The sequence below is a fragment of the Numenius arquata genome, chromosome 12 (assembly GCF_964106895.1).
Source record: "Numenius arquata chromosome 12, bNumArq3.hap1.1, whole genome shotgun sequence".
NCBI classification, from domain to species: domain Eukaryota; kingdom Metazoa; phylum Chordata; class Aves; order Charadriiformes; family Scolopacidae; genus Numenius; species Numenius arquata.
The window spans coordinates 16,133,626-16,151,212 of NC_133587.1; the positions used below are offsets into that span (position 1 = coordinate 16,133,626).

At 58.1% G+C, this 17,587-nt stretch overlaps 2 protein-coding genes across 2 annotated transcripts in view; both read right to left on the reverse strand.

The window, feature by feature from the left end:
• Nucleotides 1–894, reverse strand: part of MMP24 (matrix metallopeptidase 24) — a 47,146-nt gene extending 46,252 nt beyond the window's left edge. Inside the window, exon 1 of the mRNA XM_074156999.1 lies at nt 796–894. Within this exon, the coding sequence (XP_074013100.1) occupies nt 796–894 (99 nt within the window). The remainder of the gene's footprint in view (nt 1–795) is intronic.
• Nucleotides 895–12,030: 11,136 nt separating this feature from the next.
• Nucleotides 12,031–16,867, reverse strand: FSIP2 (fibrous sheath interacting protein 2). Its single transcript, XM_074157602.1, has 4 exons — nt 16,769–16,867; nt 13,955–14,116; nt 13,703–13,792; nt 12,031–13,110 (listed from the first exon to the last, which is right to left on the reverse strand). Exons 1-4 carry the CDS (start codon nt 16,865–16,867, stop codon nt 12,571–12,573), a joined length of 891 nt encoding a protein of 296 aa, XP_074013703.1. The 3' UTR covers nt 12,031–12,570.
• Nucleotides 16,868–17,587: the final 720 nt, after the last annotated feature.

A 17,587-nucleotide genomic window follows, 5' to 3' on the forward strand; every position in this document is an offset into this window, starting at 1 on the left:
TCCACCGGGGAGAAAGTTCTTGCTTCCAAAGCAGGAGAAAGACGGTGTAAGGCAGCATCTGGGCCGGACGTGTTAAAGTTCATTGAGTAAATGGACATACAGCGCTACTCCACACGGCATCACCAAGGGCTCAAGACAAAGCCAAGGTGCATGGAGACCAGACATTTGCTACCACTGCCTTGGCATCCAGCGCTGGCCTCTGCCAGACACAGCCTGCTGGAACAGGCGGACCTTCCCTCTGACCAAGATAAGCTGTCCTTGAGCAGCAAGGGCAGAGCAGAGTCACCAGGACAGCTCTGCCCGGGGCTACCTTGGGGCTACCTTCGCCCGTCACCCCCTTTCCCTCCGGGCCAGACTCGGAGGCGGCAGCGGGCGAGGGAAGGACCCCAGGCCATGCCCGCACAGACACCAAGTGAAGCTCCTCCCGGGAGGCTGATGCTCAAAGCACACCCAGCCGGGGCCCGGCTGCCTTCCACCGCCGCGTCCCAGCCAGAGGAGCCGCCGCCGGCGACGGCCGCACGCCTAAGCCCGGCCCGGCACCAGCCTCCAGGACCGGCCGCTTCGGAGCGCGGCCCGACGAGCCGCTACGGGCGGTGGAGAGCGGCTGCTGCCGGGCAGCGGCGCCCAGCCGCGGGGGAGCCGGGGGGCCGCTGCCCGCCCAGCTTTCCAGCCCTCCCCCGGGCCGGCACCGCGCACCGCCCGGCCCGGGCTTCCCGTCCCCCGCTACGGCGGTCCCAGCTGCGGCCCCGCCGCCCCACCGAGCGGCCCCGGCCCCCCTCCCGCTCCCAGACCTACCCGGCCGGTGCTGGTGTCGGCGGCGACGCGGAGCAGGGCGCACAGCAGCGGCAGCAGGGAACCCGCCGCGGCCAGGCCCCGGCGCCGCCTCGCCGCCATGGCAGCGCGGCGGGGCTCCGGCCAGCGCTCCGGCCCGGCGGCGGCTGCGGCTGCGCGGGGAGGGCGGAAGGGGCAGCGCCGCGGCCGCCGCACCGCCTCTTCCTCCGGCGGGCCGGGGCCACCCCGCGGGCCTGGGCGGTGCGGCCGGCGGGAGGGCCCGGCCGCGCTTCCCCCGCGGGAAGGGCCCGGAGCCGGGCACCGGCAGCGCCGGGTCGCGGTCCCCCGAGCTGTGGCGGCAGGCGGGGCGGAGCCGAGGCCGTTCTCTGCGGGGCTCTCCGCTCCCCACGGGGTTGTTGCCTGTGCTCGGAGGTCCCGGCCCTGGCTGCCCCGCGTTGTCCTTGGCTGCAGCCGGGAGATCTTCGGCAGACGAGTGTGTAGAAGCCCCGGGTGCGGCTGTGTGCACCTCGTGAGGGTCCACACGCTGGAGGGCAGGGATGCCAGCCGGGGGGGGGCTGGAGAGGTGCCAACCTCCTCAGGTTCAACAAGGCCAAATGTAGGGGCAATCCCAAGCACAGATGCAGGCTGGGCAGAGACTGGATTGAGAGCAGCCCTGAGGAGAAGGACTTGGGGGTGTTTCCTCTTCTTTGGGGGAAATCTCTACCACCTGAACCCTGTGGAAAAGTGTTTTCTCACATAATCCATAAACCGCTAGCTTCTCCACGCTTTTGACAGAAGTTTTATTACTAGGTTTCTTAAAATACTCATTCATTTCTTCAGCAAGAGTTGTATATTGGTCCTTTTGCTTATCTACTATTCGACCAAAGTAGTTTGTTGCATTTACAATGTGGAGAGGTAGTATTGTCACACATGCGGGCATTTGTGTAACTTTACCTGGTATATTCTGGGGCATATCTATTTGTAAATTAATTTGATGATGATCTGGACACGATCCAGATTGGTTGGTGTTGGTGGGTGAGAAGCTCAACAGGAGCCGGCAATGTGTGCCCCCAGCCCAGAAATCCCCCTCATCCTGGGCTGCATCCCCAGCAGCGTGGCCAGCAGGGAGAGGGGGGGATTCTGCCCCTCTGCTCCGCTCTGGGGAGACCCCCCTGCAGTGCTGCCTTCAGCTCTGGGGCCACCAACAGCAGAAGGAGGTGGACCTGTTGGAGCGGGGCCAGAGGAGGTCACGGAGATGCTGGGAGGGCTGGAGCCCCTCTGCTGTGAGGACAGGCTGAGAGAGTTGGGGGGGTTCAGCCTGGAGAAGAGAAGGCTCCGGGGAGACCTTAGAGCCCCTTCCAGTCCCTAAAGGGGCTCCAGGAAAGCTGGGGAGGGACTCTGCATCAGGGAGGGGAGCCATAGGCCAAGGGGGAACGGTTTTAAACTGAGGGAGGGGAGATTTAGATGAGATTTCACTCAAGACCAAAATGATGCCTCATGGTGACAGGTTGGAGGAAGAGGAGGTTGTAGATGGCAGCCCCCCTGGCCCAGCCTCACTGAGGCAGGGGGTCTGGAAGAGCAGTCAGCAGCCTGCGCTTTCATGAGTGCTTAGTAAATTTATCAGGAAAATTGGGTGAGGAGAGACAGTGCCACCAGGTGAATCTCTTGCTTATTTGCTTGACCAGACACCAGAAGTACCTCCAGCCTTAATGAATATTTAACAAAAACCTCAACAAAACCTGAAACTGTCTCCCTATGAAATACTATTTGAAAGACTGATACAAGTCCCCAGAGCTGATGTACCCACTCATATAATTTTATTAGCAGGAAATAAAAATGTGACCCAGTATATTTTACAGGTTCAGAAATGATCGAAACACAATCGGGTCCAGGCACAGCTAATACAGCCAGTACCTCTGGAAGAGGCTCTGCACCCCTTCAATCGTGTAGACGTGTAGATGTGGCTCTTCAGGGCATGCTCTAGTGCCTGGGATTGTTGGTTTGTGGTGGGGTGTTGTGTGTGAGGTTGTGGGTGTGGGGTTTAGTTGGTGGGTGCTTTTTTTTTTTTTTTTTTTTTCTTTTTTGGGGGGGGTTTGTTGTTTGTTTGGTTTTGTGTGTTGTGGTTTTTTGTTTGTTTGTGTGTTTTTTTGTTTTTTTTTTTTAATGTGGTTGGACTCGATGATCTCAAAGGTCCCTTCCAACCACTAAGATTCTGTGATTCTGTGATTCTGTAATCCAGGGAATTACCGTTCGGGTAAAAGTACACGAAAGAAAGGATAACTATCTCCTTGGTGGGAGGGACCATTTTTGTTATTGCTGAAGTTTCTCAGCAGAAAAGGTGGAGGAAAAATAGCCTTGAATCCATCGCTCCCACCTAAAAGGGTCAGCCAGTCTGGAAGCGGAACCAGGACACCCTCCTGCCGCTAAGGGACCATCCACCACCGCACGGGCTGATTCACCCGCCACTGGGGCTTGCGCAGCGTCAGCAGTTTGGCTGTGAAACCACTGATCCTGTTCCAGTCAACATCGGGGAAGTGGAAAATAATCTGATGCTTAGGAATTGCACATGGCCTGAACCATACCCTTCCTTAGAGTGCAACCAAAGCATAATTATTTTTCCTACTTGTGTCTGTTTTTCCTGTTAATGGTGATTTGAAAGCCCAGATTTTGATGTGATGGCCTTTCTTATAAGTCAATGGGCCAACAGTTCGCCCCGTTGCAGCAGTGGCAAAGCAGCCCGACAGTTGGAAATGCACTAAAACCCTGTCCTCTACTGGCAATCGAGTCTCCGGGTTTTCTGTGCCGTTGAATTCTCCACGGTACAAGGATGGGCGTACATGTTCTGGATGTTCACTAAAGAAAGGAAGGAGGAACCCGAGAAGGGTTTGTCACCGGTTTGAAAGTAGACCCCTGGGTATGCTTGGGGAGCAAGCCCATGGAGGAGCACGCTCGCTTCATAAGGGCTGGGAATTGAAAATGCCAACATATCTTTAAAATTAATAGAATTAATCGAAATTGAGAATTCAGACCTTGGGTGCTGAGCTGCCCGGGGGAGTCAGTGGTGATGCTGACTCTGAGACATCCTTAGCACTTTGGCTACAAGGACCACGGCACGTTGGATCCACGTCTCTGTAACAGAGCGGATCCATCAGCCTGGGCCTGCGCTGCCCCCCAGACCGAATTTTGGAAAGCGTCTCACGGAGGCACCCACGCAATGAGGTGGGAAGGAGAGCTGTCCCACTGAGGACACCCTCCCCTCTGTGGTGTCACGGGTGATGTGATTCACTCCACTCTTGAGAGAGAAGCGGTGAAATACTGATGGAAACCGGTGATTTAACAAAGTTTGATAGTAACTGTGACAGTGTTTTAACAGGACTCGATGGCGAGGTGTCTGGGTTATTCACTGCACAGAGGCCAGGGTCAAGACAGAGCCGTCGGGGGGACACTCTCCCCTCGAGTCAAGGTTTCAGAAAGGACCCCCTGGCTTTCTGACCTCCTCTTCCTCAGAGAGGGGTCTGGGTGCGGCTGGATCCAGTCCTAGTCCCAGCCTTGGCCAGCGGTTTATGGCCAAAGGATTCTATGCCCACAATCATTTAGCGAAGATTGCAAAGTTTAGGGCGCGTTTACTCAGGGCCCAAAGATGTGTTGCCGGGAGGAATGTCTTAACCTTGAGGAGTGACCTTGGGAGGTCTCCCTGGCGTGCAGGGGGCGGGAGAGCTCCAGGGGCCCTGCCCCCGCCCCCCCCCGTTGCTGGGGTAAGATGATTGGCCCCCACCCCTATTTCCATAGCAGCCAGACACCCGGCTCCCTCTTGCAGGCAGACTTTGGTTACCATGTTGCCATCCCTGTTCCAAAGTCCGGGCGCAGCCCGTCTCCACCCACAGGGACAGCCAGGGATGGATCAGGATAGGGCAGGAGCCCGGGGGCGGGGTTGGGGAGGGGGCGGAGCGAAGGGGGTCTGAGCCCCCAGGGCCGCCCCCAGGGGCCCAGAGCTGTCGCGACAGCCCTTCCCGCCGGCGGGTGCCCAGCCTCTGGCGCAGATCAGTGCCCAGAGTCCTTGTGCCTTCCTGCGTTCAAGCCATTCTGGGTGTTCTCCCTGCAGAAATCTGACAGAATCACGGCCTGGCAGGGGTTGGAGGGGACCTTTGGAGATGATGCAGTCCAAGCCCCTGCCAGAGCAGGGTCACCCAGAGCAGGTTGCACAGGAACGTGTCCAGATGGGGTTTGAATGTCTCCAGAGACGGAGACTCCACCACCTCTGTGGGCAGCCTGTTCCAGGGCTCTGGCACCCTCACAGGAAAGAAGTTCCTCCTCATGTTTAGGTGGAACTTCTAACCAAGTTTATGCCTGTTGCCTCTTGTCCTGTCACTGGGCACCACTGAGAAAAGATCCATTCTTCTGACAGGCACCCTTTGAGTATTTATAGGCGTTGATCAGTCTTCACAGTGAAAAGGCCCAAGTCTCTCAGCCTTTCGTCATCAGATGTCGTAGTCCCCTCACCATCTTCGTAGCATTTTGCTGTACCCTGTGGTCATCTCCCCTCCTGCAGCCTGTCTCTTGCTAAGACCCCATTTTGCAGGGATTGTTAACTAGGGAGGTGAGAAGTCGCCAGCGTTGTGAGGGGTGTGGGAACATGATTTTTGCTGCACTAGATGCCCGTACGGTGCAAGTTCCGTGTCTGGTTGAAAAGCTCTGGTTTTCATCCAAAGACTTCTGCATCCAAAGATCCCTGAACCTGACAGTGCTGGTGCTTGGCCGTTGGCGGGTTGGTTTCCTCTGCAAGGAGGTTTTTGATTAGCTTAGCAGAGAGCCTGCTGTTGCCCAGTCCTCATTAGCAGGGGGCCTGTTAATGTTGCCCGCCTCCATCCCCTGCAACCGCCTCTTGGGAAGCGTTTCCAAATAGTGTGGGGTGGTATCTATGCCCGGGTGAAGGGACAGGCTCCCTCTGCCATGGCAGTCAGGCTGTCAAGCTGCAAAAGACAGGAGAGGACAATTCTAGGCTGCTGCCTGGCTCTGTTTTTCACTTGTGACTTCTTTTCCACTTGGCACGAGGCTGGACTTTCAGACTGTCTCCTGTCCCAAAGGCATTTTCTGGGTCTGTCAGAAAACAGCCAGGTGCCAAAAGAAAAAGGATTGTTTCCTTTTCTGCTCTCAAAACAACCACTGTTGGCATTTGGCCTCGAAAAGGGGCAAACAGGCCACCGTGGTACAGGGCAGCAGTGCCCTGCGAGCGGCTGGGACCTGTGGCGGAAGAGACTGGAGCAAAGAGTCTGGTCCAATACCTTCCAGGACTTCTCCTCTGCTCTTCGGCTCTGCCCAGCGCTTCCCACGTCTGGAGCCAATGAGCCCATTGGAAGGACCAGCCCCTGTGGGGGCCTGCTGTGCCCTGGGCCCTGTCCTGTGGCCACCATCAGTGATGTCCAGGCAGCCACTTGCTTCCAGGTCCCAGGGCACAAGACTCGCCATGCTGAGGTCCTGGGGGGGTACAGCGTCCTTTGTCCTAGAGCAAAATGGCACCTGCTTGGTTTTGAGAAGTGCCTGCACCACTTGGCTGCAAGCAAGAGAGCAAATTTGACTACGTTGCAAGCATTGCAAAATGCTGCCGATCCGTCTCCATTGCCTCCTCCATGTCCACCTCCGTCTCTTCCTCCTCTTCCACCTCAATCTCCATGGCCCCATTGATCTTGAGCACCACGTCCAGTCTGCTGGAAGCAACCTCCATGGTTTCCAGCAGAGTTTAGCACATGCTAAGGCCAAGGGCAAGCAGAGGAGTGCATTGGTCCTGCCCTGGCCAGCCGAGAGGATCCAGGGGACGTGGCTCTTGGCACCCCTGACCCTACCGCTGCCAAGGGAGAAGTTCAGAAGGGCTGTGTGGGGTGCAAGGTGCTTGGGCGGAACCAGGCAGGAAGGTGCTGTGCAGCCAGGCAGAGACCCAAGGGAAGCCTTTCTCTTCTGCCCCCGTCACAGGGCTGAAGTGGGTCCCTGGCCTGGGCCCGCGTGAAGCCTCGTTCACGCAGGGCTGTGAGCGCTTGTCCAGGCAACAGTGAGCCACAACCCGGTGTCTCCTTTTCAGGAGAGGCTTCGGCAACACCTGGCCAGACTGAAGGATGCCCACAAACCACAGGGAGCCCTCAGCACTTCTTGCCGGGCCGAGCGGCTGCTGCAGCCTCAAAGACCCACTTGCCCACCTCCACCCAATAGCGGAATCGGGGCGATGCAGGAGGGTGACAGCAGATTTGGAGAAAGGCCAAACCTGCTCCCCATCTCAGCCGGGACAGGAGGGTGCCGAGCTGCCCAGGGAGGGTCAGTCCTGATGCTGACTCTAAGACATCCGTAGCTAGCACTTTGAGGACAACAGCACATTCCGTAGTGGAATCTGTTCCCCAGCAGGGCGTGAGCAGCCCAGGAGGGCTTCTGCCAGCCCTTGGCCTTGCAGGGCTGGGGGGAGAGGGCGAGCCAAGCTCCCGGCCCCCCCAGCTGCCCAGGGAGGGTCAGTCCTGATGCTGACTCTAAGACATCCGTAGCTAGCACTTTGAGGACAACAGCACATTCCATAGTGGAATCTGTTCCCCAGCAGGGCACGAGCAGCCCAGGAGGGCTTCTGCCAGCCCTTGGCCTTGCAGGGCTGGGGGGAGAGGGCGAGCCAAGCTCCCGCCCCCCCCAGCTGCCCAGAGTGGGGTCCCCACGCCATCCCCGCGGTGCCTGCTCCAGCCTGTCCAGGCAGTGGGGGGTGCCTCCCTCCATGGAGCACAGCCATGCCTCTGCCAGCGCAAGGGTTCTCCAGGCTTTCATGATGGTGCCCGGATGGCACAAGAGAGAAAAGATGGGGGTGAAGGCAAATAAGCCTGACAGTTGGAAATGCACTAAAACCCTGTCCTCTACTGGCAATCGAGTCTCTGGGTTTTCTGTGCCGTTGAATTCTCCATGGTACGAGGATGGGCGTACACGTTCTGGATGTTCACTGTAGAAAGAGGGAACCCGAGAAGGGTTTGTCACCAGTTTGAAAGTAGACCCTTGGGTACGCGTCCTGAGCGGGAGTGCTCTGCTTCCCTTCCTGTGTTGTGGGTGCCTTTGTGAGACTCTTTCCATGTTTTGCTTTGGGGGTCAGCGCAGGCCCAGGCTGAAGGTCCGCTCTGATACGGACTCCACTACGGAAGGTGCCGTGGTCCTTAGGGTCAAAGTGCTGGCTAAGGATGTCTTAGATCCAGCACCGGGACTGACCCTCCTGTGCAGCTCGGCACCTTCCCGGACCGGCTGTGATGGGGCCTTCCTCCAAATCTGCTGTCACCCTCCTGCATCGCTCTTACTCTGTGCAGCCGCCCTTTGGGCTCGGTGCTGCTCTTTTGGTAGGGCTCAGCTGTCATGGCTCCAGCCTGGAAAGGGGCAGAGGAGGCACCAGCTCAGACTCGGTGCTGGTGAGGCCTCACCTCGAGTACTGTGTTCAGTTCTGAGCCCCTCACTACAGGAGGGACATTGAGGTGCTGGAGCGTGTCCAGGGGAGAGCCACCAAGCCGGTGAGGGGTCTAGAGAACAAGTCATATGAGGAGAGGCTGAGGGAACTGGGCATGTTTAGTTTGGAGAAGAGGAGGCTGAGGGGGGACCTCATTGCCCTCTACAACTACCTGAAAGGGGGTTGTAGAGAGGTGAGTGTTGGCCTCTTCTCCCAAGGGAATAATGACAGGACCAGAGGAAATGGTGTGAAGTTGGGGCAGGGGAGGTTTAGATTAGATACTAGGAAGAATTAGTTTACTGAGAGGGTGGTCAGGCACTGGAACAGCCTGCCCAGGGGGGTGGTAGAGTCACCATCGCTGGAGGTATTTAAGAAACGTGTAGACATGGCACTTCAGGGCATGCTCTAGTGCCCGAGATTGTTGCTTTGTGTCTGTTTGTGGGTGGCTGTGGCGTGTGGTTGTGGGTGTTTGTTTTGGTTTTGTTTTGTTTTTGCTGTTTGGTGTGTTTTCTTTTTTTTTTTTTTGTGGTTGGACTCGATGATCTCAAAGGTCCCTTCCAACCAAGAAGATTCTGTGTGATTCTGACTCCGGGCAGCACCCGGCTGCTCCCAGCAAGCATCCCTGCGGCACCAGCCCGGGGTGCCCTGTGGGCAGTGGATGGGGAGCATGTGTCTGTGCTGTTGCTGGTGGGTCTGTGTCCACCTCCATCTCCTCCACTTCCGCATTCTCATCCATCTCCATGGGGATCGCTTGATCCTTCTCCACACCCAGCCTGCTGGCAGCCGCCTCTGATGCCTCCAAGGCAAGTTGGCACCACAGCATGGCCCGGCCTAAGGAAGGCAGGCACAAGCAAGGAGTCGGGACTCAACTCTTCATTGCAGCACAAGAGTGGAGGGTCTATGTTTGCTGCCCACGGGTTCTACTCCTCTCTTGCAGCCCACCTCCTCAGGACATCGTGCACAAGCTTTTCCACGTGCTCTCTCGTGTCCAATGTGGGCTGCTCAGCCTTGCCTTTGAATAGGCTTTAGGCGCACTGCTCTGCACCGGGCTCCTGTCTGGGCCGGGGGCTTGGGACCCGCCAGAGGGACGGGCTGGAGGGAGGACTTTGGGCCCGTGGAGGGGAAGGTGTTTTCCGCGGGAGAGCTCTCCTCCCCTTCCTGTGTTGATGGCTCTGAGAGACACTTTCCACAATTCGGTCTGGGACCTGATCCCCCGAGGGGATGTGTATAAGAGTATCAAGAAGGGCTTCTGCAGGTATGTCAACCAGGAAAGGAAGGTTAAAGAAACGCGACGATCGAGACTGGCAAACTGGTAGCAACAGACCAGGAGAAGGCTGCGGTTCTCAACAACTTTTTTGCCTTCCCCTCTCCTCACATCTCCTGAGTTGAAGGACCGCAAGACGGGGATCTGGGGGACAAAGTAAATGAAGACAAGGGTCGTGACCACCTGGGGGACCTGATGAGACGCATCCCAGAGTCCTGAGGGAATTGGCTGCTGTAGTTGCCAAGCCACTCTCCATGATGTTTGAAAAGTCAGGGCAGTGAGGTGAAGTCCCCGGTGACTGGAAGAAGGGGGACATCACACCCATTTTTAAAAAGGGTAGAAGGGAGGACCCTGGGAACTACCGACCTGTCAGCCTCCCCTCTGTGCCTGGGAAGATCATGGAGCAGATCCTCCTGGAAGCTGTGCTAAGGCACATGGAGGGCAGGGAGGTGATTCAGGACAGCCAGCAGGGCTTTACTAAGCCATAATCTGGCCGTGCTCGTTCATTGAACGTGACCAGACCCAAAGTGCATCGCGCTGTTGGGCGTTGGTGACAGCTCCATACATTGAAGGCGACCAGAGCTCTGGTGCCCAATTGGGCGTCACTCAGAATCGAAGCCCGGCCGCCCCCGGCCCCTCTGATCTCTGAGGAGAAGCTGGAACACGAGGGTCTTTATTTCCTGCCCAATGCCTTGACCCTTTCCCGCCCCAGGGGGCAGCCGCCCAAGGGCCGGGGGATCTGCTCCTCTTCTGGCTGCGCCCCGAGGCCCGTTTGCTGCCGGCTGCAGGGAGCTGTAAATCCTCCAGCGGGGCTCACGGCGGGGTCCTGCCTGCCTCCTGGGCTGGCGCAGGACAATTAGTGTGGAGGCATAAGGGGAACAGCAGCTGGGAGAGAAGGGAGACTTCTAAGCCCCAGTAGTTCTCCCAGCTCCCCTTTACAACCTGCTGGAGAAGATCAACGTGGAAGAAAGTCCTGGGCCCAGCACAGGGCTTGGAGCAACCCCTCTGTGTAGGGCTGGGCACGTTTTCTGCATTCCTTGTCCAGTGAAACCGGTCCCCTTCTTGCTCTCTCATCTCAGGGGACGCTCGACCCAGGAATGAGCAGCTCTCTGCCCTTTGGCAGGACTCGGAGCAAGCCCACCTTCTTCAGCCTTAAACCCCCCATGCCAGCCCCTGGGTCCGAGCAGCCCGTGCAGAGCAGGGTCAGGAGAACTGCAACTTGTGAAGCAAAGCTCCTGCTGCGCTGGGGGGATGAGCCTGGTACCCCTGGCTCTGCGCTGGAGTCGGGGCTCTGGCTGTCTCTCAGCCCTTTGCCGGCCAGGGCTGCTGTGGTGGGGTTATGGTTGGAGAAAACCCATGACAGTTTATTGTCATTGAGACAATTATTCTACCATTCGATGACCCCTCCCAACCCACGAAGGGGAATCAAGGAAAACAAGGAAAAACATGGGTTGAAATTTAAATGGAGCTAATAGAGTAAGACTAAATAATTAATAACACTAAAGAATAACTATTGATCCTGATACCAATATACCCAAGGACTATCCCCAGCCCATTCCCCAGCAGGAAGCCGTGCACTCCCAGCAGGGACAGCAAATGTGGGACCCCACGAGCGCTGCAGCTTTGTACGAAGGGAAGGGCTGAGGGCTCCAGCACCGGGGCAAGGAGTTCTCTGGACCCACCACCATCGAGGGAGAGAGAGAACTACGCAGCAAGCTTTCTAATTTATACTGAATGTGGCGTTCATGGTGTGAAACAATCCTGTTGGCAGCCTGGGTCAAGTGCCCGGGTCTCACTCCTCCTCATCCCTGCTCCTGGGATAAGTCACCACATTTTGGCCAAACTGCCAGAGATGCTGCTGCAGGAGGCAACACGTTGCAGGTGATCCTGGCTGCGTGGTGGCCCTTTGGGTCACTTGTCCTGCCAACCTGGTGCTCTGGCTTTGCCCTAGTGCTGCTGCTCCCAGCACTGCTCGGGCCTCAGCAGGAGCTGGGGCAGCCCAAATCCAAGCAGAGGTGGAGTGACCAGTCACAACCACACACTGGGGAGATTTGGCAATGAGGATCTCTGCCCTCCTGGGCTGGTGCTGCCTCAGGTTTCCCACCGGTTCCAGCCCGGTGGCTTCTGCCAGTGGGCAACAACCCCAGTGCTGACACCAACCTGGTGGGGGATGCTGCATCTGTGTGGCCTGATCCTGGCTTGTGCCCCATGAGTCCCTTTCCTTTCCCTCCAGAAGGAAGGGGAGCAGAAGGTCTCCTGCCTGCTTTGATGGCATCACGGCAGGGGTCGATCACCTCAGAGCTCAGGCTTTGCTGGGGACCTCTTTGCTGTTGGGGACACCACTCGCCAGCAGCCCATGAACCCCACTGGGGCCCAGTGCCCTCCCCTGCGTCAGCGGGACCCCTCTGTGCACAGGGACCCCCTGCCCCCGGGGCAGCCGTGCCAGCACCCCCAGCCCCCTCCAGCCCCGGGAACCCCCAGCAAGAGGAAACCACAGCTCTGCAAACGCCACGGGTGCCCAAGGCAACACAGAGAGAGCTTGGGTCTGAAAAACATACATACAACTCTTTATTAACAACACGACAACTTTCAACAACTATTTACAAAACAACAACTCTGGAAAACTATTTGCAAAAAAACAACTATACAGAACTATTTACCAAGTCTCCTCCTGTTGCCTCCTCTCCCTTGCCGTTGGTGCCCACAGCTCTGCTGGCCCTGGAAGCAAAGCAAGCGGCAGGGCCCTTTGGCTAATGAGCAGTGCCCGGCGAGCAGAGCTGGGGTTCCCGAGCCGGCTCAACAGCAGCAGCTGCTTCGGCTGGGGCTTGGCCCTGACAGGCATTCCACGGCCACAGCCCTGGGACTTGCTGGGGAGAGCAGGACTCTGCCGCCAGTGCTGAGCTCCGGCTTCCGCTTGTGTGTCCCGGCCCCAAGAAACCGCTCCCGTCCCAAAGCTGAGAGGGGCTGAGGGCAGTGCAGTGGGGGTGGTTGTGCCCACTGGCTCTACACCTCTTTTGCCGTCCACCTCCTCAGGACATCGTGCACAAGCTTTTCCACGTGCTCTCTCGTGTCCAATGTGGGCTGCTCAGCCTTGCCTTTGAATAGGCTTTAGGCGCACTGCTCTGGGCTTTGGACCCGCTGGAGGGACGGGCTGGAGGAATGACTTTGGGCCCATGGAGGGGAAGGCGTTTTCCGCGGGAGAGCTCTCCTCCCCTTCCTGTGTTGGTGGCTCTGAGAGACACTTTCCACAATTTGGTCTGGGGGGCAGTGCAGGGCCAGGCTGAGGGATGCGCTCTGATACAGAGGCCGATGTCGAAGTTGCCTTGGTCCTTACATTCACGGTGCTGGCTAAGGACGGCTTAGAACCAGCATCAGGACTGGCCCTCCTGGGCGGCTCGGCACCTTCTTGTCCCGGCTGAGATGGGGAGCAGGTTTGGCCTTCATCCAAAACTGCCGTCACCCTCCTGCATCGCCCCGATTTTGAGGAGATCTTTCTGCTCTTGGCTGGAGGTGGGCTAGTTGGTCTTCGAGGCTGCCGCAGCCGCTCGCCCAGGCAAGAAGGGTAGATGGCTCCTGGCGGATTCTGGGCATCCTTCAATTTGGCCAGGTGTTTCTGAAGTCTCTCCTGAAAAGGAGACACGGGGTTGTGCCTCGCTGTTACCTGAACACGTGCTCATGGCCCCACGTGCCGAGGTTCTGCCACCCTCACAGGAACGAAGTTGCTCCTCATGTTTAGATGGAACTTCCTATGTTCAAGTTTGTGCCCATTCCCTGCTGTTCTGTCACTGGGCATCACTGAAAAAAGACTGGTCCCATCCTCCTGACACCCACCCTTTAAGTACTGATAGGTATTGATGAGATCCCCCCTCAGTCTTCTCCAGACTAAAAAGACCCAAGTCCCTCAGCCTTTCCTCACGGACGTCTTCTAATCTTCTAATCATTTTTGTAGCCCTTTGCTGTTTCCTCTCCAGCAGCTCCCTCTCCTTCTTGAACTGGGGAGCCCAGAACTGGACACAGTGCTCCCAGACACAGCCTCACCAGGGCAGAGCTGGCGCAGCTCTGAGCCAGGTAGTCCTTTCCCTGCCACACCGCCCGGACCCCCCAGCACAGCCCTCGCCTCTCCTGCACCCACCGCCTCCCCGAGGCACAGCCAGGAAAGCCTCAGCCTTTGGCATCCCACCGCTGGCCGGTGGCCACTAACGCTCTGCTGTGCCTACCTCTTCTTGCCTGAACACGTGCTCGGCCTGCAGCTTGAGCTTCGTCAGGTACTGCCTGTAGTCACTGAATTCTGTAAGAGTGGAAACCACCTACGGAGAAAGGAGGGGAGAAACCCCCCAAGAACTGTCAAGCCAGCCAGAACAGCCTTCTCCGGAACAGCCCCAGCCCAGCCCGGGGGAGCTGCTCCTCTGCCCACCCTCCCTCTGTGCTCGGGGGACCCCTTTTATCAGCCCCACCACAGCCAAACCTACTCTGCCATCACTGGTGATGAGGCCCTGCTTCCTCAGGCTCTGGAAGTTTTCTCTGCGCCTGTGGTATTCCTGCAGATAGGGGTCGTGCAGGCTGTTGTATTCTGTGCGCAGCAGGCGACAGTGGGGGTCTCCCAGGTCATAAAAGCCCGAGGGACGTTGAAGCTGTAAGAGAGATGTTCCCGAGTGTGTACAGGGCAGGAGAGAGCAGCAGGGACAAAGGCACTCCCCAGCTCCGCACGCACACAGGGTGGCATTTCCAAACCTGCGAGGTATAGACCAATTCCTGGCTTCCTTCCCACCCAGAGGAAGGATCTCTCTACTTCAGAGACTCTCCCAACATAGGAGGAACCCTGTGCCTGCATCCTCCCTCCAGAAGGACTTCTCTGAATGACAGTAGAAAAGCTCTCTCACAGAAGAGAGCTCTTCTACTGCTTTCGACCACCTTTACCTTTTCCCCCAGCTTTGCCACACCAAAGATGCTTGGGTTTGGCTCAGTTTTACTCCCTTTTCCTTTCTACACCTCTTCCCTGTTGGGCTGCTGGCATTTTCTGGTCCTGATGTGACTGCCAAGAGGGTCCGAGGGGCTGGCTCCTCGCAGCGGCAGCCAAGCTCCTCAGGAGCACATCCCGCTGCTTGCAGCGAGCGTTTCCCATAAAACTGTTGTGTAAGTGGCAACTGCGGACTGCACAGCTTTTCCCGACTGCAAGGCAGACATTTGGCTGTCAGATGGAAGTAAGTAGCCGCAAGTTTTTAACCAACCCTGAAAAAGAAAGAAACAGATGGTAAGATGCCGCGGGAGGTTTTCCACGTAACAGATTAGAACATTTCCTCAAAAGAAAAAGTGAAAAAAAGAAAAACTATCCCAAAAAACTCAACCGCCTCTCCTTTTTTTTGGTTAGGTTTGGTAATACCGTCCCATCGCCAGGAAGGGCTGAAGACCCAGCCAAATACCACCTGTCCTGAGAGGACAATGCAGACCTGCCAATTAGAAATGACCATCATCCCTACGGAGTAACTGGGGCCGACCTAGGTCTTTGGAGCATCAGAGATGCCCAGGAAGCTCTGTCCTTGTTCCAGAGACCTCCTGTGCACCCCGTCACCTTGCCATCACGACATTTCTCAGTCCCCACAGCAGCACGCTCCCAATAACCCACTGCCCACCACCCACTGCTGCCTCTGGACCACCACTCCAGGAAAAGAGCTTAACAGGCCTGGGCAATCCCACAAACACCAGCTCAGCTTCACACTTGCACTTAGCACAGGAGTATCGCTTTCAAAAAAAAAAAAAAAAGCCACCCCAACAAACCAACCCAAAAAACCACACTCGGAAAGTCTGCAGGGACTCTGGGGAGACGGATTTCTCCTCTACTAATAGCAGATATCCGGCAAATTGTGAGAATGGGAAAATAGCCAACTCTCCTCAAGGAGCTCTGTCCCTTTTCCCTGCCTCCCCCCAAAATGCGGCCTTAGATAAAACCGCATGGCAAACTTGTCAAAACGCTAACGCCAGCATTTTCAAAAATGCCCATTAGTTCACAATATTGCTTTTCAGGCCCTCTCTTCCTCCCCTTCACCTTGATACCACGAGGAAAAGGAATATTAACTCACCATTGAGTGCAAACGCCAATAAAACCCAAATTGAGGCTCGCTTTCATACGCTTTCCACCCTGACATTTCATGCACACACCTCAGCGTTTCCTTCCTCTGGCCAATACCCCGGCCCTCCCGTTCAATACACAGACCAGGATTACTACGAGATGGACATATATCCCGTAAGCTTTCCCCAGCCACGAGGACAATCCATCCGACCTGAGGACACGGTCCTCAACACACAAGCGCTGATGAATCGTCTGCGTGCGCTGCTCTCCCGTGGGCAGCCTGAGATCACTCAGAGCAGGGGGGAGAGGAGAGGCACCTCTTCCCTTAACCTGACGCGGCACCGGGACAGGGCTCCAGCCAGGAGGAGCACAAGAGGGAGAACGATCCCCATTGTTTTGTGGCAACAAGAAGACACCAGAATCCACCGGGGAGAAAGTTCTTGCTTCCAAAGCAGGAGAAAGACGGTGTAAGGCAGCATCTGGGCCGGACGTGTTAAAGTTCATTGAGTAAATGGACATACAGCGCTACTCCACACGGCATCACCAAGGGCTCAAGACAAAGCCAAGGTGCATGGAGACCAGACATTTGCTACCACTGCCTTGGCATCCAGCGCTGGCCTCTGCCAGACACAGCCTGCTGGAACAGGCGGACCTTCCCTCTGACCAAGATAAGCTGTCCTTGAGCAGCAAGGGCAGAGCAGAGTCACCAGGACAGCTCTGCCCGGGGCTACCTTGGGGCTACCTTCGCCCGTCACCTCCTTTCCCTCCGGGCCAGACTCGGAGGCGGCAGCGGGCGAGGGAAGGACCCCAGGCCATGCCCGCACAGACACCAAGTGAAGCTCCTCCCGGGAGGCTGATGCTCAAAGCACACCCAGCCGGGGCCCGGCTGCCTTCCACCGCCGCGTCCCAGCCAGAGGAGCCGCCGCCGGCGACGGCCGCACGCCTAAGCCCGGCCCGGCACCAGCCTCCAGGACCGGCCGCTTCGGAGCGCGGCCCGACGAGCCGCTACGGGCGGTGGAGAGCGGCTGCTGCCGGGCAGCGGCGCCCAGCCGCGGGGGAGCCGGGGGGCCGCTGCCCGCCCAGCTTTCCAGCCCTCCCCCGGGCCGGCACCGCGCACCGCCCGGCCCGGGCTTCCCGTCCCCCGCTACGGCGGTCCCAGCTGCGGCCCCGCCGCCCCACCGAGCGGCCCCGGCCCCCCTCCCGCTCCCAGACCTACCCGGCCGGTGCTGGTGTCGGCGGCGACGCGGAGCAGGGCGCACAGCAGCGGCAGCAGGGAACCCGCCGCGGCCAGGCCCCGGCGCCGCCTCGCCGCCATGGCAGCGCGGCGGGGCTCCGGCCAGCGCTCCGGCCCGGCGGCGGCTGCGGCTGCGCGGGGAGGGCGGAAGGGGCAGCGCCGCGGCCGCCGCACCGCCTCTTCCTCCGGCGGGCCGGGGCCACCCCGCGGGCCTGGGCGGTGCGGCCGGCGGGAGGGCCCGGCCGCGCTTCCCCCGCGGGAAGGGCCCGGAGCCGGGCACCGGCAGCGCCGGGTCGCGGTCCCCCGAGCTGTGGCGGCAGGCGGGGCGGAGCCGAGGCCGTTCTCTGCGGGGCTCTCCGCTCCCCACGGGGTTGTTGCCTGTGCTCGGAGGTCCCGGCCCTGGCTGCCCCGCGTTGTCCTTGGCTGCAGCCGGGAGATCTTCGGCAGACGAGTGTGTAGAAGCCCCGGGTGCGGCTGTGTGCACCTCGTGAGGGTCCACACGCTGGAGGGCAGGGATGCCAGCCGGGGGGGGGCTGGAGAGGTGCCAACCTCCTCAGGTTCAACAAGGCCAAATGTAGGGGCAATCCCAAGCACAGATGCAGGCTGGGCAGAGACTGGATTGAGAGCAGCCCTGAGGAGAAGGACTTGGGGGTGTTTCCTCTTCTTTGGGGGAAATCTCTACCACCTGAACCCTGTGGAAAAGTGTTTTCTCACATAATCCATAAACCGCTAGCTTCTCCACGCTTTTGACAGAAGTTTTATTACTAGGTTTCTTAAAATACTCATTCATTTCTTCAGCAA

What these genes read in the sequence shown, in the direction of transcription:
- FSIP2 (XM_074157602.1), bottom strand. Translation starts at nt 16,867, where the DNA reads ATGGCGGCGAGGCGGCGCCGGGGCCTGGCCGCGGCGGGTTCCCTGCTG. An exon ending in TCATCACCAGTGATGGCAGA is followed by an intron (nt 13,793 to 13,954) that starts GTAGGTTTGGCT and finishes CTTTCTCCGTAG; the next exon opens with GTGGTTTCCACTCTTACAGA. An exon ending in ACGTGTTCAGGCAAGAAGAG is followed by an intron (nt 13,111 to 13,702) that starts GTAGGCACAGCA and finishes TCTCCTTTTCAG; the next exon opens with GAGAGACTTCAGAAACACCT.